Raw genomic sequence first — 24,409 nt, 5'->3', positions numbered from 1 at the left:
GTTTGAATACTGGAATCATATTAATTGGTCCTCTTTAACAAATATTTAAACAGTTTTTTTTCTATTTTTAATGAAATAAACAAACTATATCGACAATATTAGTATCTGTACTCTTTAAAAATTTGGTACATCTTTAAAAATAATCTAAAATGTCAGTATTCCATGGGTATATTGATAAATGAATTTAAAATTACATGAAAATGCATTTTCTACGGAAACTTGAAGCTATAGGTATAATACAATTTGATAGACAATTAAATTGTGCATCTGATTCTCATAAAATATACAGGGTGTTCCATTTAAATTTAACAAGTTATTGCCGTTTAAAGCTAGTAATTATGTAAAATAAAATTTTAGACACTCTGTATAAGGTAGTATAATTTTTATTATTGCAACACAATAACTGATCAATAAATAAACTTCAGTAAATATTTAGTATTAAAAACTTTGATACCCTTGGAGAAATGAAGCCCTAAAATTTTGACTGCAATTTCACAAAATTGAAAATATTTCAAAAACGGTAAGGTTTAAGTGTAATAAACCTTTATCAAATTTACCTTTATTTTAATCGTAGAAACTAAAAATGTAATAATATACAGGGTATTCCATTTAAAAAAATACAACTTTGATATTTTTTATTTATTTGGGACACTCTATATCTTGTAAAAATATTTTTAAACTGTAGCTCTAATAGTCCTTCAACAAATCCAAAACTTACAATTTGTAAAAATCTAATCGTTTAGCTACAATACTCCGTGTCGTATGTGGTGAACAACCCTGTATATGCAATTTTCTAATAGTTTTAACTTTCTAAGTATTTTTATTAAACGCTAACAAACCTGTTTTACTTACCTATTTACTTCTGAAAGTTAGTTCTTTCTTTAAGTACTATTATAAGATAAGGATAAAATATAGAAAAAATAATTCAAAAAGATTAATTATATACACAAATAAAAAAATAGTAAGATTTCAGGACTTTATATTAACAATGGCAACGCTGGCCGTATTCCGAAAACACCGTATAACACAATGAGATGACAGTTAGCAGGTTTACCGCCCACTCCAAATTTTTAGGCGGGATTCGTTTTGTCGCTTCTCTACGATTTTTCATCTCTGGTAATACTATTATTAAATTAATTTAACATTATATACAACAAACAACTTTTACATACCTTCCTTCTGAATGCGATAACAACTGATTGAGCTGCACTAACTTTTCTCCTATTGTTGTGTCCTTTCTAAAATTGTTTCGATCTAATACTGAAAAGTGAATTTTTGACTGGAAATTAACTAGCAAATTAAATGTTTCGTTCCATTTTGGATGGGCTGTATTTTTTACTGTCTCAGTTTTACGAGGAGACTGCTGGTCTACCGTCACTTCTACATATGGATTAGGCTTTAAAAATGTGGTAGACCTAATATGAGCACATTCGACTAAAAATATTAAAAACAGGTTAATTTTCAATAAAATAAAAATTAAAATGCGTGATATTAACACACTACAAGTTTTATAAAGAGCTAGCTGACCAACGGCAAACGTTCTTTTGTGATATAACTATTTTTTATGGGACAACAGTCATTTTTATTCACGTGGTTGAAAATTATTCAATTACTAATATCGCTATTAAAAAATAACAGTTGATGGTAGAAAGGTGAAAATTTAGGGTTGTATGTATTTTTTAATTTTTAATGCCATATCATAAAAAAATAAAAATAAAAAATTTTCTCCAAAAAAATTAAAAAAATTGGGGGGTGGACCTAGTGATGTTAATATTTCGGAAACTTTTGATTGTCGCAGGAAATTTCCGAAACTTTCGGAAACTTTCGTAAATTTATGAAATTTTAGGAAATTTTACAATTTTACATATTTTTTGTTGTGATACAATGAATAAATTAGATAGACATTTGATACCAACGTGTAAGTGGAAAAAAAAACAATAAACATATTATTAGTTGTTATATTTTTAATAAACAATACATACTTAACTCCTAAAAGCCATAAACATAACATATAACAAACATTATTTGGTAACATTTGTACTTTGTACATAAACCATGAACTATGACTATGAACTTAAGAAAAAACAAAAAAGCACGAAATATAAATTTAAAAAACGTAAAACACAAATAACTGAATTATTCTGTTCCGGAATACTTTCAGGCGCCGAGCTGGTCCCATCTTTATAGGGTATTATAGTAGTAGCAGTAGCAGTAGTAGTAGTAGTAGTACCACGGCAGGCTAACTCTCTTTGGCGGGAACGCTACGCGCATACCGTCGCGCACGCCGCCATTAGGGTTTCCATCAACAGAAAGTAACCAGTGTCGTAGTTTCTTTCATCGACTGCGCACACTTTCGGCTGATTCGAGTCAGTAGCGTACGGATTAATTTATTTTGTTTATTTCTTGAGTTATATTTTATAGTTGTTGTTTTATTTTTTTTATTGTGTTATATATTTGGTTTTTTCTAGTTTATTTTCGTTTCTTGTGTTATATAATTTACTTTTGTTTTTTCTGAACATTTTTAAATCGTTAATTTTACGTGTTTTTAAAATGCCTGGGCCAAGTTGTGCAGCAAAAAACTGCCCGAGTAGAGGACTAAACTGCAATAAAAGTTTCTTTCTGTTTCCTAGAGATCCGATTAGGTATGTATATACATATGTGATTAATTATTTTAACATATTTTAGTTAAAAAAAACAGTAGTATACATAGTAGGACATTCAGCTAAATAGAAAGAACTAATTAAAAATATACAAGTTCAGCATCTATATTAAATGTTAACAAACTTATATACAGGGTGAGTCTTAAATAAGTGCAAATATTTTCAGGGCTGGCAGATCTCGATAAAAGAAACATATTTTCTCCTTACTTTTTCAGATAAATCCAAAATAACCGAGTTATTTAAGTTTAAAAAAATTTTTTTTTTTTAAATGTTGAGTTGAGAGCCACCGGATTTTTTCTGTATTTGCATCCCTTTTAGTGCCGCAACCATAGAGTAAAGCCGTAACTATGGTAATATCAGAGATTAAGAAAGTATACCGTGGGAAAATTTGCGGTGAACAGGCAGTTCTAAAAAATTTTCGAAAAATATACAGGGAAGTTAAAAGAAAATGCACGATTTTCAATATCTTTTTTTAGCGAAAAAAAATAAATAAACGTGTTCCTGGGGTCGAAATATACCACCCCTGAAAATATTTGCACTTATTCAAGACTCACCCTATATGTATATAAAATATTAGCAAGATTAAAATGTTAAATATTTAGTAAAATTTAATGTTGTATCTAGACATTCAACATTAAATTTAAAAATAATTATATTATTAATTTAAATAAAATTATAAAAATAAATAAAATGAGTATATAGAAAATAAATTAACAATACATTTTTAGGGCAAGAACATGGGCAATTGCAGCTAACGGAGAAGACTTGATTGAAGATATAAATAAGGCCCACAAGTACAGGTTGTGTTCTGTTCACTTTGAATTTAAAATGTTTACCAATTCACTTTGTAACCGTATAAAATACAATGCGGTACCTACTTTGTTTCCTGCCATGAAAAAAATAGAAGTTTCTCAAAAAAAATTGTGGATTTATTAATTTGTGAAATTTGAATATTAATAAAATTTGCTACGCCCATTGATGGGCATAATTTGTACGTAGCCTCTTTATATTGTTCAATAAATATTTTATTGGTATTTTTTAATTCTTGTTTGTAACTCCTGGCATGTTTTTGTTAGTTGCATGTTTTTTAATTTTAATTGTCTATTCTCTACAGTGAAATATTTAATTGATTTTTTCATTTTTACTTTTCGAGAAGTATGCGCGGTTAACGATTCATTTGTTTGGACAAAAGTATTGTAAATAAAATTCAGTTTCAGTCAATTACAGTATTTTTTTAATACGACCCTGTCGTATTTTCTGAGAAATTTTTTAATACGTTTTAATCCGGCCCTGACTAGGAAACCATAATGGCGCCGACAAGGTCAAATTTTATAGAAATTTTAAACAATGGAATCTGAGTAGAGTTGGCGTGCCGATTGTTTTATGTGCCGTGGTAGTACTGTCTTCGTCAGTTTTTATTTCCAAATCAGGTATATTTGATGTGTATCATCTGGTTCTGATTCTGAAGGATGGACCTCTACCTCTACGGGTTCTAGTGGTTCTGGAGGAGTTTCATGTTGTTGCATATCTTGTTCCATATCCACTTTTTGTTTTTGTAGTAATAATTTATTGTTATGAGCTACGAACATTATTTTGCCGGCTCTTTGTGCAGTTAAGCGATTCCTTTTTTAGTATGGATAAAACTATAAGTACTGAAACTTCTCTCAGTGGCTGCAGATGACGTTGGTAATGACAGCAGAGCAACAGCTAAATATTTCAACTGAGTATTTTTACATATTGCTTGCCACCAACTTAGACAGTCTACATTTTTAACTGACATCCAAACGTAGTCGAGAGCCCATAAACCCGATTTGGCGCAATAATTTGTTACATCTGTAAAAATGGCTTCTTTATTATTGACAAACTGAGGATGTTTGTTGGTGATATTGTTGATAAATTCCATAGCGGCTATGTGTTCTTCATTGTTAAGGTGCTCTCCCAGGAAACAGAGGGGGCCAAGAGATTCGCGGCAAAATGCATTATTTTAAGAGCCATACGTTTTCTATTTTGTAAGGCGGAGTAGCATTCTTTTTCTTCTGATTTAAGAATAGGCATACTTGATACACTTTCGTTAAATTTTTGCTCAATGTCTTGAATTTTGAAAAGAAATTTCTTGCAAAATTCGGATTTTTGCGAATATTCGCGATTTTGGGACCGGATATTTCGGAAATTTCTGAAATTTCCTGCAAAATTCGAATGGAAATATTCGCTACCAACATCACTAGGTGGACCACCCTTATCATTTAAAAAGTAATAGAGGTATAAAAAATAGATAACAACCTATTCTCAGGCCTACCGAATATACCTATAAAATTTCATCAAAATCGGTTAAGCTGTTTCGGAGGAGTATGGTAACATTGGTAACTAAAATTGTGCACGAGTATTTTATACAGGGTGGTCCGAACTGTTTTCCGGAAACTTCGGCAGCATATTCTGCATATAAAATTAAGTAAAAAAGTTCATATAAATGTGTGTCCTAAAATGCTTCGTTTCGGAGATACAGGGTGTTGAAGTTTCATTTTTAATTCGATTTTTTCCAAATAATTTCTGAACTAATGTCGATAATTGGATGAAAATTGGTGTCTGGGAGTTTTTTGACATGAGAAATTTGGTTTTGATGTCAATATGCCTCCTACTTGTAGAGGGCGTCACCTAGATATTTTTAAACTGTTTTGAAGAGTAACAACTTTTCGTCCGTACCTGTATAAAAACTTCCGAGTGAAAAAATATACATTTTCTTGACTTTTTGACTGAAATAATAAATGTGAGAAATTTTTATTTTTTTAAATAAATCATACATTTTTTTTATAAAAAAAATGGTGATAAAACAGTTTCTGTTGAACTTTTGGCACAAAAACAAATGAAATTTATAATTTCAGTCTAATAACTATTTATACAGGGTGTCCCAGAAATGAGTGCAGATATTTTAAGGGGTGGTAGATTTGGTCAAAATAAACATATTTTCTCTTTACCATTTTTAAAATAAATTGAAAATAACCGAGTTATTTAACTTTGAAAATTTAAAAAAAAATAATCGCAACATTTTGAGAACCGCCGGCAGATATCGCCAACTACATCCAATTACCCGGATCAAGCCCAGATTTCAGTTAATTCGACGCACTGTGTTGCCATAGGAACAAGAAAGTATACCTATGTTAAAAGTAAGTCATAAAATTATAACACCTGAGGAGTTTGCAGAGATGCATTACATTTTATAAGATTGTGATATTATTACATAAAATAAATTAAAAGTTAAATGTTTAATAATGTGTTAAAAAATGTGTTAAAAAAGTTAAATTAAAAAACTTACCCAACATTAAAAAAAGATACTTATGATAGATCGATGTAACTGTGACAGTTCTCTTTTTCGATATACACTTAACTAAAATACACTTCACTGTGCTGCTTTACTTGTACATGCTATTATAATAACTACTAAAATAACAGTCCCCATTTTTAACACATTATTTTCATATAGGCCTTATCACAATTTGAACCACTGATTTACAAAACACCTGGAAAAGCACACATTACTTTGAATACCTTTCTGAATGAATAAATGTTGAGAATTAATGTCTCTTACCGCCACTTTCCGAACTACTTTCAATCTAAGAAAATACGTGTTTCACTCAACAATTTTAAATACGTATTTTGTTTTTTCGCTATTTTTTCGATGTATTTCGACAATTCCATCGACAGCCCAACCGTCGCGTCGGCCAAGAAAGCCGCGCATCACTGGTAACTGCTCCTTTGTCGCGCCGCCGTGTCGAGCTTGCGTCATGCGAGGTTGCCGTAGTTTCAACAATTTCAAATTCAAGACACTCGAAGCAATCAAATTCTTATTAAATTTTAAAAATAAAACAGAAAAACATGAAAGGAAACAAACAAAACACAAATGAATTGGTTATTGATAAGGTCACAAAAAAGAAATTTCTAAAATGTTTATCGTAATTCAGAATTCAATACATCGAAAACAGCCCGACGAATATTCATTTTAAAATTAATTTTTGTTTTGTTTATTTCCTTTCATGTTTCTCTGTTTTATTTTTAAAATTTAATACGAATTTGATTGCTTCGAATGTCTTGAATTTGAAATTGTTGTAACTACGGCAACGTTGCTTAACATCGTCGTCTGGCGCAAACCCGCCACGACGGCGCGGCGACCGGCGACTCAAAGGACCAGTTCACACGCGGCTCTCTTGGCTGACGGTTAGACTGTCGATGGAATTGTCGAAATACATCGAAAAAATAGCGAAAAAAGTGGCACTAAAAAGTTTTTTCAATTTCCCGGAAAATGTCAAGAAAATTTTTATATTTTCAAAGTTTTTTTTCGCAAAAAAAACCTCATAGGCGTGTTTCTGGGGTTGAACTATACTACCAGTTAAAATATTTGCACTTTTTTTCTGGGACACCCTGTATAGTCAACATGTTTAATTTATGTCAATGATGACAGGTATTGATAATTTCGATTTCGACCAACAGACCTTTTTTCCGTAAAAAACGACGTAAATGTATATTTTTTTTACTCGGTAGTTTTATACAGGTACAGACGAAAAGTTATTACTCTTCAAACCAGTTAAAAAATATGTAGGTGGCGCCTTCCACAAGTAGGAGTCATATTGACATTAAAATCAAATTCCTCATGTCAAAAAACGCCTAGACACCAATTTTCATCCAAATATCGACATTAGTTCAGAAATTATTTGGAAAAATTGAATTAAAAATGTACAAAACACCCTGTATCTCCGAAACGAAGCATTTTAATACATACAATTTGAACTTTTTTGCTTATTTTTACCTACAGAATATGCTGCTGAAGTTTCCGGAATACAGTTCGGACCACCCTGTATATTAGATTGACTGATTGAATGCAAACTTCTGGAATTTTACAAAAAAAATGCATGATTAAAATATCTGTATTTTTGTAATCACTAGACTGATAACCCACGGAGATAAATACTTTAACAATTTTTTAAACATAGTTTGAACACAATTTGTCTAACAAAAATATTTTAAAAGTAAAAAATCGAGCAAAAAGAAATATGAATTAAATAAAACTATAATATAATTAACTAGCATCGCTACTATCGCAGTATTTTCCGCCTGTCGACAAAATTCGGCAGATTATTGCCAGCATGCATTGCGCTTCAGCTGAGATTAGTCATTCGGATTGCAAAGCAAGAGGGACTCGAGTGTTGCGTCCCAGAATAGAATTGGATTGGCCAAAAAAAGTGTGTTACTTTATGCCCCTATTGGTTGTTTTATAAGACGATCCAAATGTCATAAAATATTATTTTTAAAATTTTTAGTTACATTTTATTAACATAACATCACGGTAGTCAGGCTAGGCAAGGTAGGCGGCGCCTACCCTAAGATTTTCGTAGAATTTAAGCGATTCATTACATTACATTATTTACTCTATTAATGTTGCCAATACATAAAAATACTGTTAATACACGGAAGTGTGTTTTAATAAAATCAATATTATTTTAATATTTGTGGTCTTGTATATTAACGATATTAACATATTCACTACCGCTGGCGTACGCTGACCGCTACTGTGCCGCTGCGTTAGAAAACAAAATAATTTTGACCGTTGGAGCAGTGTTCCCAACTCTCAAAAATTTATCTCCCTAAAAATCTAAAACGTTCGCATAAAAAACCCCAAAATATCCCTAAAACCTAAAAAAATATCCCGAACAAAACCCTAAAAATATAAATAGTAATAAATAAACAAAATAAATAAACAATTTGTTGTATTTTAAGTGGTTGACCTTGAAACGTCTGATCACAGCAGTGTAGCCAACTGTTCGAAACTTTTCCTTAAAGCCAAATCGTATTTGCTTAAAGCTATCAAACCTTCTTAAATCCAAACAACTAAAATCCTCACAACTGTTATCCAAGATTCGGTGATTAAAATAAATAAATTATTTTGTTTTATTTATACTTTCCTATTAATTTTGAAAAACAGCAGTAGCGGTCTTATCTCCTCTTTGGTAGCGGTAAAATTCCAATGAAATTATATCCCTAAAAATATCCCCAAAAAATTTTACTCCTAAAAAAATCCCCATATAGATTTTTTCTCCCCAAATTTAGGGATTAAATCCCGGAGTTGCTAACACTGCGTTGGAGTGCCTTTGTTCGGCGATTTCTACATCGCCTACTATCAGAGTCGATGCACGACGTACGGCAGTCTTCTATTTCTGTCTAACTCATCGTACGGTAGCGATGCGACGTAAGTCGGATTTGCATCATATTAAGGCCGGGCTTAGGCGAAATCTCCGGTCGCCTTCGCATGAAGTCGTGGAGGCTCGGTAGGCTTAGATGTTAAGGGGATATTCCGGATTTTCATAAGGAGATATATCACATTTCGTTAAGAGGATATTTCATATGATTCATTATACGTAGCATTTAAAACTTTTATATGAAAATTAAAAAAAAACGTTTAAAGCAAATTGGAAACATTTTTTCGGGCTTGTCCGAGATTATTAAAAATTATATAACCGGTTGTATTTCAGGACACGCCACAGAAATAAAAGAATCCGAAATAAAAAAGCGCGTTATTTTATTCGGTGCAAGAAGACGATACAACAGATATTACAGAAAAGTCTCTGTGCTATTTCAATTCGATATGTTAATAAAAGCGGCAAAGTCAAATATCTTTGAGAATTTTATTTTATGAAATATTAGATAACATTGTTATACATTTAGAAATAAGGTTTGCAGATAGGTACTCGTATGTCTCAATTATTTTTATTTATCTCTTGCGGATCCGAAATTTAAAGAATCCTATAAAAAATTCCAACGCATTTATCATCTGATTTAACAAACTTGTTATATTGATACATTTCCAACGCATTTAATAGTGATTTAACAAACAAAAAATGTTATTGACCAACATAAATTAATGAATAAATTGCAGGTATTAATAATAGATATGATAATTTCGAGCATAAAATAATTTAAGGAGAATAATCCTGGAAATATATTTCCAGAGGCTTTCAAATTGTTTGTTTTGTTTGTTACTACACCATTTACAAGTACTTAGGTTAAGAGACATTTTTCATGTTTGAAATGCATTAAAATTTATAGTTGAGATTTCATGAAAAATAAACGTTTATCGCCACTTGCCTTACTTTCAATCTAAAAAGATCTTTTCACAGCTCTTCAACAATCTGATGATTTTACTGATATAATAATAAATAACTTTTCTTTATTAAGAGACCGACTCATCAATTAAATATATAAAACATAATTATTCTTTCTCTCAATACTACCAATTTTTAAGTTTGCGTAAAGAAATATAATAATAATAGCTCCCGTATATAGCGTTTGACGCCTTGGGACTAGCAAGGTACAGCTTGCCATGCTAGAGTCGTTCGGTATACAAGGAAGGTTGTGGTTGTGGCTAGCACTCTACGCTTCAACCGCCTATTATTACCTCAGGATTGTGAATCCCAAGTACTCATTTAAGGCTGAGTCGCCCTAGGTACCCAAACTATTTTTATTTTAATAAAAATAGTCGGCTGATGGAATGCCGGGTGTAGGATTCGAACCCACTACCTTGAGATTGGTAGACGAGAGCCTGTACCTCTACGCCACCGGGCACCTTGTAAATAAATAAAGATAAAATAAAAATCTATGATGTACTCCATAGTGACTCCATAGTAATAGATAAAGAAAATAATAGATAAAATAGATTAATAAAAACTATACTTGTACATTATGTCATTAGGTTGAATGCTGTTATTTTTGCTTTAGTTTTGTCCTAAATATTTTTGAGCTATATTTTTAACCCAGAGATAACATATATTTTCAACTGAGCTAGAGTATAATGTAAATTAGGGGGGGAGGGCAAATAGACGCAACTAAAATGTCGCCTACCCAGTCACACGGGTCACGAGCCGCCACTGCATAACATGCGTATGTTACGTTAATAAAATTAGGGGAACTAGGGGTAAGACGGGATCTTGTGTTTTATTTTATATTATGTATTAATATGTGTTTATAGGCATATTAAATACAGAAATTTAGATGGACTGAAAACGACACCTCTGTGGAATGCTAAAAATTCTGCCCTTAAGTTCTGTATTGTGAGGTGTGAATTTCACTATCATTTGGAGTATTGTGTGGCTGTGAATGGGGAATTATGTAAACATTTTATTAATTAGTATAGTTTAATAAAGTTCCTTGTGTTACAAATCTTTCAATTATCCCTTGAATTATTGTGGATGTCTGTGGTATGAGCGAAGCCTTCAAGTGATCGAGTAATGAACAGCAAACAAGTCATACGCCGCGAATACTATTCTCAGTTCAACTAGTTATTTTGTAGATGATTATTCCAATTGAGAAAAAAAATTACCCACCTTTTTCAAAGCACAGAAATTCTTGTAAACAAAAAGAAATATGACATCGAATTTGACAATGACAAAATCATATTTTGGCTCGTATTTTAATTGTAGCTTTCTCTGGACTGTATTATAATTTTTTAGTAATATGAAGGCAGATTTTTGCAAATAACTTTTAGATGCCTATTCCAAATAAAACGAAATTCTAGACGAGAATACAACTTTAACGCCTCCTCAAACAAGTCTAATACAATTTTTGCATAAAATCATCTGGAGAGATACCTAAAACCTAACTCAGCAAGCGCAGAAAACTTCCTACAACCCAAGGATACTAACGAAAAATATTTTTCTAAAAAAACATGTGCGCCACTGACATTTTTCCCTCTTGTTTGCAAAATTGTGTAGGCCATTTAATGCAGATTAAAAGTTGTATCTTGATGTTTTGTCCGATCCGATCTCCTCTATGAGATAAGCAATTTTATTAATTATAATAAAAAATTAATAAACTATTTATTTAATGTAATTTATTACTAAATTTTATTAAAATGTATAACACTGATGTACAGTTCTATCTACAACAAATTGCCCAAAAAACTAATGGTAATGGTATTTAAGATAATAACAAAAGGGCTATTTTTTTAAGTTTTAGCATCCTACACAAACTATGCATTTCCACATCCATGTTTATAGGAACTTTTTTTCATATTTTTTGATTAGGAATAAGTGAGTGTTTTTTAACATTTTAGCAAGTTAATGACTTTTTTAAAGGTTGCTATTAGGATTGGATAAAGGCAAATTAATTAAACTGCTTTTACATCATCAAGGAGGCCGAAATTGACAAAATCCAGAGACAACTTTTAATCATCATTTAACGATCTACACAATTTTGGTAACAAGAAAAAGGTCAGTAGCGGACATATTTTTATTCAGAAAAATATTCCAGTGGTAACCCATATATGCACTGGTACTGGTGAATATGTTAACACTTTTTTAGCATTAAAATATGTTGCACTTTAACCAATTACCATCAAAATTTCATGCAAACCGCTAAAAGCACTTGGAAGAAAATTATAATAATTATTATTTGTACGAGATGTTGTGACATCTCGTACATCTTTACAAGTCCATCATGAGATATTTTATTTTGCCCAAGGAAAAAAGATATCAAAATTAATAAAATCCATTTAGTTAAAACAATAACGAATATACTCTTATCTTATCTTGATATAATTAAAAATAGATTTTAAATTATATTAAATTGAAAAAAAATACCTGTTAAACAAATTTGATGGAAACCAGATCCACCTGCCACTTCGGTTGACGATTGATCCATTTTACGCAACTCTAATATTATGATTATGCTTCATCAACAACAAGATTCAATTTAAACTAAAAAATAAAAGACAATTAGCAAAAAAATAACTGCAAGTCTATTTTTAAATTCATAGAATTGATAACTTTACCTGCATACAAAATGACGTCTCTCTTTAAAATCCATAAACTTTGGAATCAAGCTTTAGTAAGAAGCTCTAAGCTTTTAAGGCGCTCCACATATTATTACATAAAAAAAACATCTTTTTGCAAACAATTAGTTTCGATTATGGGAATGGGAAACGATCCCTTTTCTACAACTATTTATTTTATTTGTAGCTATCAAAAATTTCTAAAAAATCATGTGTCAAATGTCAAACACTGGCCATAGATTATAGATATGATATATATGTCAATACAAGTGTCAAAAGCAAAATTAACCTGTCAAGATACTGTCAAGTACAATGGTCAAGTAGAATTGGACAAGAGGAGGATGTACTTATTTGATGTACTTAGTAGGATAAGTAGGTGTACCTCTACCTCTACACTCCATAAGCAGGTAGTAGGTCGCTAAGGCGGATTCTATTTTATATTTCACCCAGGCAGGGATTAACTCTCAACTTTTCACTCAACCAAAACTCAAGACTGAGGGTGGTATCTTAGTAACAGGCCGGATAGTCTTAGTAGTTTAAACCTTTCAATTAATTATAAAAAAAAAGAAGAAGATTAATACGTAACCCTTTTTTTGTAGACCGTTGACGTGCCGTTGACCGTTTGACGGTTGTGTATGTTTACATCACATTACTCATTTACAATTTACATCTTTTATTTTATGGATCCAGGGGCTTCCGGGGGTTAAAATAATATTCTTGATAGTGATAACAAGGTGATAACTGTATTGCAATTTTGCCATCATTGTATGCTATTTTAAGGATGTCTCTATGCAGCGTTGTTAAATGTGGAAGACAAGTTTTCTTTAGGACATTTGGTACAACGAATTCAAATTAACAGGTTTATGTTACAACTAATTAGTTACTTCTAGCAACTCGAAGCCGGTTCTATAAAAGTACGGGTATATTAAAAAGTGATGGAAAGTATGAGATAATCTTAGATCAACGGAAATTAAAGACACCAAATGGTAAATTATTTACAGTGGACAGTGAGCCTTTGGCTTTAGCAGTTGCGACTGAATGGAATGCTCAGAAAAACAAAATAGTACAAAGCAATATGCATATTGTGTGAGTTGCAAAATAGCTCTTAATTCTTATTTAAAACGATTATTTTAGACAACATTATGTAACACCATAATTGATAACCCTAATAATTTTGGAAAGTTGGATATAGTTAATTATATTGTAAATTATCTAGATACCGATACTGTTTTATTTCAAGCAAATGTAAGTAAGTGAAGGTTTCTATGCATCTGACTTGTGTTGTGTCACTTCCTGACTATGGAATTTTATTGGTTTATTTGATAAATGACAGCTTACACTTAACTATGATTGGAATGATGGAACGACAGACAATGCAAGACGGATGCATGTAATCTCACCTTAAAGCTAAATTCAGAGTTTTACAGCGTTTTAATGTATGCAGTACCTATAAACAATTAATAGCTTTGTTCATAGATATAGTCTGTCCAACGAGAGGATATACATATAACAGTGACAGTTGTGTCTGGCATTTTAATGCAGACGTAAACTGTATTTTCTGTCATATTTTGGATGCTATCTGTCAAAATCTTCCATGACATTTTGACAGACTTTCCCTGATTTCAATTATTCTTTGAATAAGAAGACTAAGGAAGGAGCATAATGCTATCCATGTATTCATGCATGGTGGGCGGAAAAAGCACCATAAAAGCACTCTAGGGTGGGGATCCTTGACAGTTCTGTTTGACGATTCATTTGACACATTTGAATTTGATTTGAAATTTTGTGGATTTGTCAGTCTTTACGGAGCTTATTTTATGTTATTTATTATTTATTCTACTACTGATAGTTGTATAAAGGTAGTAAATCTAGATGGAAATTGTGGCAGAACTTAAATTAACAGTGACACTATCGCGATTTATCGAAAAAGACTCTAAAATAGTTGGTTGTGTAGCGTGCGGTAGATCTCGGCAAAAATTGAGTGAAATAATGGAACAACTTTTCGCTCTAGTAAGTGACTATATAATATACATACGTGTAGTAAACCGATCATTTATGAAATTTACTTAAATTAACTAAATTATATATTTTTCTTGCATTTTAGCTTTTATTTATTACTTGTCAAAGATTAGATGACAAAGAATTTAGATACGTTAATTTGACTTACCTGCTTCAGTAGCGTATAGGATGTTTGTGTTAATAAATACTTATTATAACTTATCTATTTTTATTAGAATTATATATTTTTATAACAATTTTAATAACTACCAACATTTATTCACAACGTAAAATAAAACAACAAATTATTGAGTCATCATCATATTGAGCCTACATCATAGTTTTACATTTTTTAAATAAAATTAGAAGGACACTGATAAACCGGAATTTAAGTCGGCCATATTTGAGGCCCATCGCGGTGTACCTAAGATTTTTGATATGCTCCTTCCTTAGTCTTCTTATTCAAAGCAATTATTACATTATCTTTCTGCTTTAATAATTATACAGGGTCCGGCAATAGTGCGTCGGGCATCTGTAGCTACTAGAATAAAAAATTTAAGAATTTTTATTAAGTAGAAATCTAAAGTATGTTCTAGGATGTATTCCAGGAAATTATTTTAACTTCTATAGGGTGGCTCAAAAAAGTGTGAGTGGATCGGGATGATTTTTTTTAAACGGAACGCCCTGTATATTATTACATTTTTGGCTTCTTTTTAGATCACTTTACATAATCCTAAGATATGAGTAAATATATTTCGATAGTTTCAGAGATATTAATAAATAAATAAAAAATGTATTTTTCAGCCTTTCTTAAAACAATTATATTAAAAATACAAATACTGTCCTGAAATTAAAACTATGTTACGTCTTTACTTTAGATGGTCTGTACTTATCTTGCTATAGATATGGTAATCGTAAATCATACAGGGTGTTCCAAACTCTACGCCAAACTTTCTAAAATATAAAATCACTTTTCTTCGTTTTTTTAAATGGAACACAATGTATATTATTTTTTCACTAGATGGAGAATTAAAAAATGAACAATTTTTGTATTTAGAGTATTCTAAAATTGTTAACGGTTTCGCAGATATTCGCGGTTTTATATTGCATATGGCATTTCCTATAGTAAATTTTTATCATATCCACCCAATGATTTTTCTCTCGATTTTATCGTTGATAGAGCCATATGAAACAATACTGCGTATATCTGCGAAACCCTTACAAATTTTGAAATACTATAAATACAAAAATGTTTATTTTTTAATTATCCATCTATTAAAAAATTAATATATAATGTGTTCCATTTAAAAAAAACAAAGAAAAATTATTTTATATTTTAGAAAGTTTGGTTTGATTTGGAATGAATTTTGAACATCCAGTATGATTTAAGATTACGATATTTATAGTAAAATTAAGTATAGACCATCTAAAGTAAATACCTAATATAGTTTTGATTTCTGGACAGTTCTTGTATTTGTAATAATTTTTTTTAATGAAGGTTGAAAAATATATGGATTATGTAAAGTGATGTGAGAGGAAGCCAAAAATGCAATAATATACAGTAGGGCTGCACCGAGTACCGAGTAGTTCGGTGCTCGGCCAGAATTTTAACCGAGTAGTATGTACTCGGTGCTCGGCCGAGTAGGCCGAGTAAAGTATAGTAATAGAAACAATCCATTTATGCATGTCCAAAACAGATAGAAATGAGACTCACCGTGGCAAATAATAAAATAAACAAAAAGTTATTCATAACTTTAATTAATGTATTTTAGCAAAGTAACAATAATAAGTATAAGCCTTGATTATGTATAAATAGATATACAATGAGGGCTTAGTAAAATCCTGTCCTGTAGATGGCGCCTTGCCCGCTCTGCATTTTTGTATTCCCCTACGATTTTCTTTGAGGGGAATCCGTTAAACCCGCCCATCGTTCAAAAATGGAAGGGCGCGAGGTCACATCTATTGGGCTACTTATTAGCACGTTTCACGCATGTTTTACGAAAATAGCTTTATCCTTGTTTGTTTCAACTGTGACAAGAAAAAAGGAAAAAAAGTCACATTCGTTTCTAAATTCGGCAGTTTTCTTTATCTTTCTCGACTTCTGATTTCGTTTCGTTTAGGTTATGTCTTAAAAAATAATTATTTATAAGCTTTTGAGTTGAAATATACCTTAATGCATATCTAAATAATTAAAAAAATAAATTTTTTCGTCCCTCACGAAGAAACGAAACAGTATTTTTGAATATTTGGATTACAAACTATTATTTTATGAGTTTTATGTGTTGTGTTTACGTGATGTGTAATGTGTATTTTGTACCTGCTGGATAATATTTTGAAACATATTTAGACATTATTATTATAACAAAAAGGATCTGTATTACAGGTGAGTAAATACTGTTCATATTTATTTCTAAATTTATATAAATTTGTTTTAAATCACTCTTGGTTTTTAGAGTTTTTATCTTAGAGTTTTACCTCATAGAGAGTCTGAGATAAGTTTAATAATAAACATTAAATTTGATAGATTGATAGATAGATTAAACGATAATGGCCAGTTGACTTAAAAATTTAAAAAATACTGATTTTATGCTATAAATTATGTTTCATTTCTTACTTTGCTTTTTTGGAACTGTCAGATATATTGTGTATTTTATAATTTTTCTTAATTAATAACGTAAAATATTGTTTATCTACACTCAACCCTGTGTTTAGATAAAGCTTCATATCAGATTTCCTATTTTATATTTTCACTCAAATCATATTTTTGTAAAATAGGTATGCTTGCATGCAAAAGTAGCGTAAATTTGACAGGGAGGTATTTTTATAGATATACAGGATGATTCGTAGATTTAAATACATATTTACTTTAGAGTTGTATAGTTTGTCAAAAGAAAAGCTATATTTTTTATTTTTTCTTGGTGAATTTGTCAAAAAATTGTCATTCCAGAAAATACTATAATGTCGTAATCGTATAGAGTTCATTTTGACCATTTTTGGATTAAATTTTTTTGTTTATATAATAAAATATATATTTAAAGCCCTTTCTAAGTTAAAAATAAGTAATATGGAAGTTTTTTACTGGAACTAATTTAAGGTAATGTTCTCTTCATATAATTATATAAAAATATGCTAAATTCCTAAATTATTTATATGATTAAATTTTCTTTATATTATTTTTTTTGTATTATATACAGGATGAGTCAAAACTATATATTATATTTTTCTTTGCTATTTCAAATGGAACACTGTATTTTATATCATAAATCAACAAATCTTTTATCCAACTTTTGTTTTGTTAAGATCTATATCCCAGATTAATAGTTATTGGATTGTTCTCAATAATTGTCTCTTTGAGAATAAACATGATTTGTTTTTCGCAATTTTTATTAGTAGGTTTGTCGTTAAAAGTGATGTATCTACATATTTATCAGCGACAAAAATTAAGAATTAGATGCCTAAAATAATTTCCTAATTATTTTTTTACTTGGCGTATCAGTAAATATTATTTATTTTATCGCTGCAGCAAATAATAATTATGTATTCCAAAAGAGGACATTACTGTATAAATATCGATTATTTGGATTTAAAAATTATTTTTCAAAACAAAGTTGGAAAAAACTACGTTTATGTCATAAAATGTGGAGTTCTCTTTGAAATAATCGAGAAAAACCCAACATCTAGTTTTGACGCCACCAGTATATATCATGCATTATAGTTGATTATACTGCAATTTATTATACATAAGTACGTAGTTTTGTTTGGTGAAAATGAAACTTTCTAAAAGTATTCCCAATTAAAACATATTAAGAATTTCCCACATTATAATTTTGAAAGACGTTTGAGTGGGCAGACAATTTGGTCTAAAATAATCATATGTCTAAAAAAATTAGTCTAAAATAATCAAAAACCACTTAACACATATAACTCGCTTTTAAAAAATCTACAAGAAATAAGTTTGTTTATTATATTCATATTTTATTAAATTATTATAGGTGTGACTGCGAAGTGGTCGTACTCGCCACTTTAACCAACCATTGGTGGGACCATGGTAGGACCTTCAGAGATTATAATGCGAATTTTTCATACCATGTAAATCTATATACATATATTAATAAATGCGGTTGTTTTATTAAATTTGTTTTCTTATACGGTATGAGCGAAAAAAAACGGCGTCTATTTGTTTACGTACAAATATATGACATCGATATTAATTTCCAAGCCACCTCTGATGCCGTTTTTTTTATCGTATGGTATACACTTACATATCCCTTATCCTTTAAATCCGATTTATTTCTAATAATTATAAAAATAAGATACCTGATTGATTCTGCCGAAATATTATAAAATGAGATATCAGGAAATAAATAAAGTTACTTATCTCGTTTGTTTTGGGAATTCAAAAAAAGGGTATAGAGAATCTTAAGAGACACAGTTCAAATATTATTTTTGAGTATAATGGGTGCTTCAAAAAATGTGGTGGATATAATGTAACATGTTTTTTAATGCAAAACTCTTATTTATAACTTTTATTTTATTTTCGATTCTGCCTAAAATTCTATAACTTTTTTTTATAAATAACGTTAGTATTTGCAAAAAAATTATTCCTATGTTACATAATTGTCAGTTGTTTCCGAAGTTGGGCTACCCAAATTTGGTAGGAGTGTTTTACAGAGGTGAAGAAAAAGATATATGTAAAAATACTTGGAGTTAGATGCTACACTGTGTTCAAACAGATTTTTTTGGCTGATCCTATATATTATTATTTTTTCTAGTGCTTTTACAAAACCTTTCAACATTTGTTAAGAAAGTATATTAAGTACATCTATACTCTATACAGCTTGCAATCTGTTCTGAATTTTTCAACTTTTATCCTTCTTTTACTTCATTTACACTATAACAAGTTTTGCCATGACAAAACAAAAATTATTTATTATTAAGCATTAAAGTAATTTATATAGTTATATGACATTATTAATAGAAATTGAAGAATTTTGTAAAATCTATCAGAAGAAATTATAATATACCGGGTGTTTTTCAAACGTGGCTTGATTGACGTATTCAATTAGTTTCGGTTATTTCTTGTTTCACCTGAAATGACTACAACTTGGTTTTTAAATGGTACCGTCGGTATTTTTTTACTTTATTTGACAGAATATGGCATTGTGAATAGAATGATTTAATGTCAACTTTTGACATATTTACTCAAAAAAATTGTATTTTAAATTACAATCTAGAGTGCCATGATAAAAAACAACATGTAACCGGTTGTAAAGGTAACGACAGTTTGACTCGATATACGAAGTGTGTGGTACCAAATTACCTATTTACCAGGTACCAAAAAGGAAAAGACAAAAAATATTAGACGATCAAATCAATTTTTCCGAAGCTCCTTGATTAAAAATTAATGGTTTTAACACAGCCATGACACTAGATTGAATTTTAAAATGCTATTTTTTTTAATTGAAAATGTCAAAAGTTGACATATGATATATGTCATTCTATTCAGAATGTCATTTTCTATCAAATAAAGTATAAAAAATACCGAGGGTACCATTTAAAAATCAAATGTTGTACTCGTATACATTTCCGGTGAAACAGGAAGTGACCGAAACTAACGGAATACGAATCAATCTCGATTTATGTCATATACTTACCTACTAACATTCCGAATTTGGTAAACCCTGAATTTAATTTTTTTATCTGAAAAAATAAAAAGTTATAGGAGGTGAATCGCTTTTGAAAAAACACTCAGTATAGGCTGCGTCATTGAAAGAATCTGCAGATATTTTTCTATTTTAAATACGTAGTCGAATTTCAAAAACATATATTAAACACCCTGTAGCTCTACCTTAAATATCTACATATAAATATCTAATATTTTTTCTTCATCAACAAATTGAAATATTACAAAACTAGTTTTAGGTTACACCATTATTCAAGAAATATACGTAAAAAAAGTAATAGAATTTTACGCAGAATCTAAAATAAAATAGGATGTTACATGTAAAAAAAACATTATGTTAAATTCGCCACACTTTTTACAAAGTTACAGACGTAGGTAGGTATAGTTTCATATTATATTCTTTAATTATCCATCTAAAAATAAAATATTTATATACATAAAATAATACTTTAGTATCCAACAAGTGGCCATGAAAATCAAAATAAATATAAATCCATGTCCTTTGAGGTATAAATTCGGTTCGAATCAGATAAGATATTTTTATTCTTTACCGAGAATTAAATTCGAAGAATTCCTAGTCCCTACTTCTTTGCCAAATTCAATAGTCTCCGCCCCTTTTTACGTTTTAATTTCTGCCACCAGTTGGCAGCATCGACTTATACAGGCTCATTGACTAACTATTAATATATAAACAAGGGTATAAGTAATAACACAAACACAGTGAAATAATAATTAAATACTTATAATCTAAAAGAGGTCAGCACTGTCACTCATTTTAATATAACTTTAAAGGGTATTATTAATTGTTTGAATTATTTGTCACTTTTAAGTTTCACATATAAGATTTGCTTAAAACAAAATCAACGTCGCCACCGTACCTTAAAAGAATCAATTCAGAATCCAGCACATTAGAAATATCAGTTTGCATGGGGACCCACAGAATAAAACAATATCTCCAGAAGTAAAACAAACCAGGTCATTGGTTTGTAGTCGGGGAATCCCAGCCGCTCGCCAATCATAGGCAAAACAAACAAGATCATTGGTTTAAGGTCGGGAAATTCCGGGAATTTTAACTAGCTTTCTTTAATATTAAATTATATATTTATATTATGTATAAAATATAATATTATAATGTTATGGTGTATTGTATAATTAGTATATAATGATAAAGGTCGCATAACCTGTTAAGACTATTAAAAACCCGACAATTCCACTACTCGGCCATTACCTTTAGCCGAGTACTCGGTACTCGGTCAAATTAAAAAACAGGGCTCGTTACAGCCCTAATATACAGGGTGTTCCATTTAAAGAAAATCATCCCGATCCACTCACACTTTTTTGAGCCACCCTATAGAAGTTAAAATATTTTCCTGAAATACATCCTTGTACATACTTTAGGTTTACACTTTAACAAAATTCCCAACTTTTTTATTCTAGGAGCTACAGATGGCCGACGCACTATTGCCGGACCCTGTATAATTTGTTTCCTATGACACAATAATCCTTATCATGCGTGTGCATTTAGTTAAATCATTGTAATAAAACTATCCAATACTTAATTTTATTCATAATTTATATACAGGGTGGTCCGCACTGTATTCCGGAAACTTCGGCAGCATATTCTGCAGATAAAAATAAGCAAAAAAGCTCGTATAAATGTATGTCACAAAATGCTTAGTTTCAGAGATATAGGGTGTAGAAATTTCATTTTTATTTCGGTTTTTTCCAAATGATTTCTGAAGTAATGTCAATATTTGGATGAAAATTGATGTCTGGGAGTTTTGTGACACGAGAAATGACACTCCTATTTGTAGAGGGCGCCACCTACATGTGTTTTAACTGTTTTGAAGAGTAATAACTTTTCGTTCGTACCTGTATACAACTACTGATTGAAAAAATATACATTTCCATGACTTTCTACGTAAAAAATGTCTCTTGGTAAAAATCGCTACGAGCAACCGTTCTCAAGATATTTAAAATGGAAATAGTCAATACATGTCATTATTGACAAAAAATAAGCACACGTTGAGTATAGTTATTTGACTGAAATAATAAATTTTTATTTTTTTTAAATTAAACAGTTTCTGTAGAACTTTTGGCACAAAAAGTTTCAAATTTATGATTTCAGTCTAATAACTATTTAGTCAACGTGTATAATTTATGTCCATGATGACAGGTATTGATGATTTCCGTTGCAAATATCTCGAGAACCATTATTCGTAGCGATTTCTACCAAGATACATTTTGTATGCAAAAAAAGTTGTTAATGTATATTTTTTTACTTAGTAGTTTTATACAGGTATGGACGAAAAGTTATTACTCTTCAAACCAGTTATAAAATATGTAGGTGGCGCCCCAGGTTATTAAAAGGTAAGGTTGTCTCGCAACTCGATCCGCCATTATCGAAAACGTCATCTACTACGTCATAGGAATGATACCGCTCATAGATAAAGGGATAAAAACTGCCCACAGTTCGACAGTGCATTTCCGAATCAATATTCATTGTTTACTTTATTGTTTATAGTGTATGGCGTCAATAGTTTTCAGTTGTTTGATGTGTGTTTTCTTTATTCTATTGTCCATTTATCTCTCTTTGTCGGTTGCATTTTATTTTCTATTCCTTTTATCTATGATTTTATACGTTCTATCTACGTCAGAGGGATGCTATTCCGCTTCGCTCCTATTGGTCCAAAAGTTACGAGACGGCCTTACCTAATAAATTATTATTACTTTTAATAACCTTGGGTAGCGCCCTCTACAAGTAGGAGTCATATTGATATGAAAATCAAATTTCTCATGTCAAAAAACTCCCAGACACCAATTTTCATCCAAATACTGACGTTACCTCATAAATTATTTGGAAAAAATCGGAATAAAAATGAAACTTCTACACCCTGTATCTCCAAAACTAAGCATTTTAGGACATACATTTATACGAAGTATGCTGCCGAAGTTTCCGGAATACAGTTCGGACCACCCTGTATATTGACTTACTATGTAACCATAATATGTGTCTTAATTCTCGCTGCTATTAATGTGTCTTATGGAAATGGGACTTATGGAAAGAAATACCTTTAAATATAATAAATTATTTTTTAATTTATTATTATTTCTAATTAATTTATAGGAGGACGAAGATTTATTAAGATTTCAAATAGCAGAATGGGACCCGATTATAGAATGGTTCAATAAAAAATTTAATGTATCTGTAAAAAAATCTGTTCAAATGGATGTTTCACCAGTTAGTGATAATGATAAAGCAAAGATAATGAGACATTTAATGTCCTACAATTTTGCTGCAGTAAATGGTAAAATATTATTTACTATTCGAAAAATAGGAATGCATCTTAAGATATTCTTTTTTAGGGTTTATGTATGGCGTTGACACGTTAAAATCAGTAATTTTGACATTGGCTTTAATTGATAAGTTTTTAACACCAGAAAAGGCAGTCCTTTTGTCTAGATTAGAAGAAGAATATCAAACTGGAAGATGGGGCCGTGTTGAGTGGGCACACGATTTAAATCAACAGGAATTACAATCTCGGTTGGCTGCTGTAATGATCTTTGTATATTTCAATTCCCAACACCGAAATATACAAGAAAAAAATACAACTAAATAGACATTTATTATATACATATAATATATTGTTTTTTTTTAGTAATACTGGTGTAATACTTTTTATTCTTTACATCATCAGAACACTGTCAGGGTGCATCCACACTATCCTAAAAACGGCGTAACAGCGTAACGACCTTGAATAGATTTCCAGTAATTCTATTGGCGGAAAAATTCATCTGTCAGAAATTTTATCTGTCAAAAATTTCAGCCAATAGAATTACTGGAAATCAATTCAAGGTCGTTACGCCGATACGCCGTTTTTAGGATAATGTGGTTGCACCCTCGACAATACAATACATTTAGTTTACTTCCGCTATATTATACAGGGTGTTTCAAAAAACGTGTGCCATCTCTCGTGGCGAGATTCCTCACGTAAGAATAAGATTTATTTTTCATAACAACATAGGTCCGTTATTTCGTGGCTACAGGGTGTTAAAATCTTATTTCGATTTATTATAATTTTCTTCCAAGTACTTTTAGCGATTCCAATGAAATTTTGAGGGTAAAAGTTACTATATAAATGCTACATATTTTAATGCTAATAAAGTGTCGCCATATTCACCAGGGCCCTGCATATGGGTTATCATAGGAATGTTTTTATAAAAAAAAAAGCCTGTACGCCACTGACTTTTTTTGTA

General features: G+C 30.5%; 2 protein-coding genes across 3 annotated transcripts in view; one reads left to right on the top strand and one right to left on the bottom strand.

Annotated features, from left to right (window-relative positions):
* The window catches only part of LOC115880489 (E3 ubiquitin-protein ligase Su(dx)), a 62,237-nt gene extending 49,538 nt beyond the window's left edge, over positions 1-12,699 (bottom strand). Inside the window, exons 1-3 of one of the 2 annotated variants that reach the window (XM_030897697.1) lie at positions 12,472-12,699; positions 12,281-12,397; positions 1,173-1,434 (exon numbers count right to left, since the gene is read on the bottom strand). In XM_030897697.1, the coding sequence (XP_030753557.1) occupies positions 1,173-1,434; positions 12,281-12,341 (323 nt within the window). In that variant the 5' untranslated portion in view covers positions 12,342-12,397; positions 12,472-12,699. The remainder of the gene's footprint in view (positions 1-1,172; positions 1,435-12,280; positions 12,398-12,471) is intronic. The other variant, XM_030897696.1, reaches the window with a different exon arrangement.
* Positions 12,700-13,070: 371 nt separating this feature from the next.
* On the top strand, positions 13,071-23,793 carry LOC115880492 (ATP synthase mitochondrial F1 complex assembly factor 2). The gene is made up of 5 exons (XM_030897701.1): positions 13,071-13,307; positions 13,362-13,555; positions 13,606-13,716; positions 23,280-23,460; positions 23,519-23,793. Exons 1-5 carry the CDS (start codon positions 13,253-13,255, stop codon positions 23,770-23,772), a joined length of 795 nt encoding a protein of 264 aa, XP_030753561.1. The 5' UTR covers positions 13,071-13,252; the 3' UTR covers positions 23,773-23,793.
* Positions 23,794-24,409: the final 616 nt, after the last annotated feature.

Source organism: Sitophilus oryzae, unplaced genomic scaffold (genome assembly GCF_002938485.1).
Source record: "Sitophilus oryzae breed Bouriz unplaced genomic scaffold, Soryzae_2.0 scaffold_1625_pilon_pilon, whole genome shotgun sequence".
Taxonomy (NCBI): Eukaryota; Metazoa; Arthropoda; class Insecta; order Coleoptera; family Curculionidae; genus Sitophilus; species Sitophilus oryzae.
The sequence above is the reverse complement of the archived record's forward strand: the minus strand, read 5'-3'. Positions and strand labels throughout refer to the sequence as shown.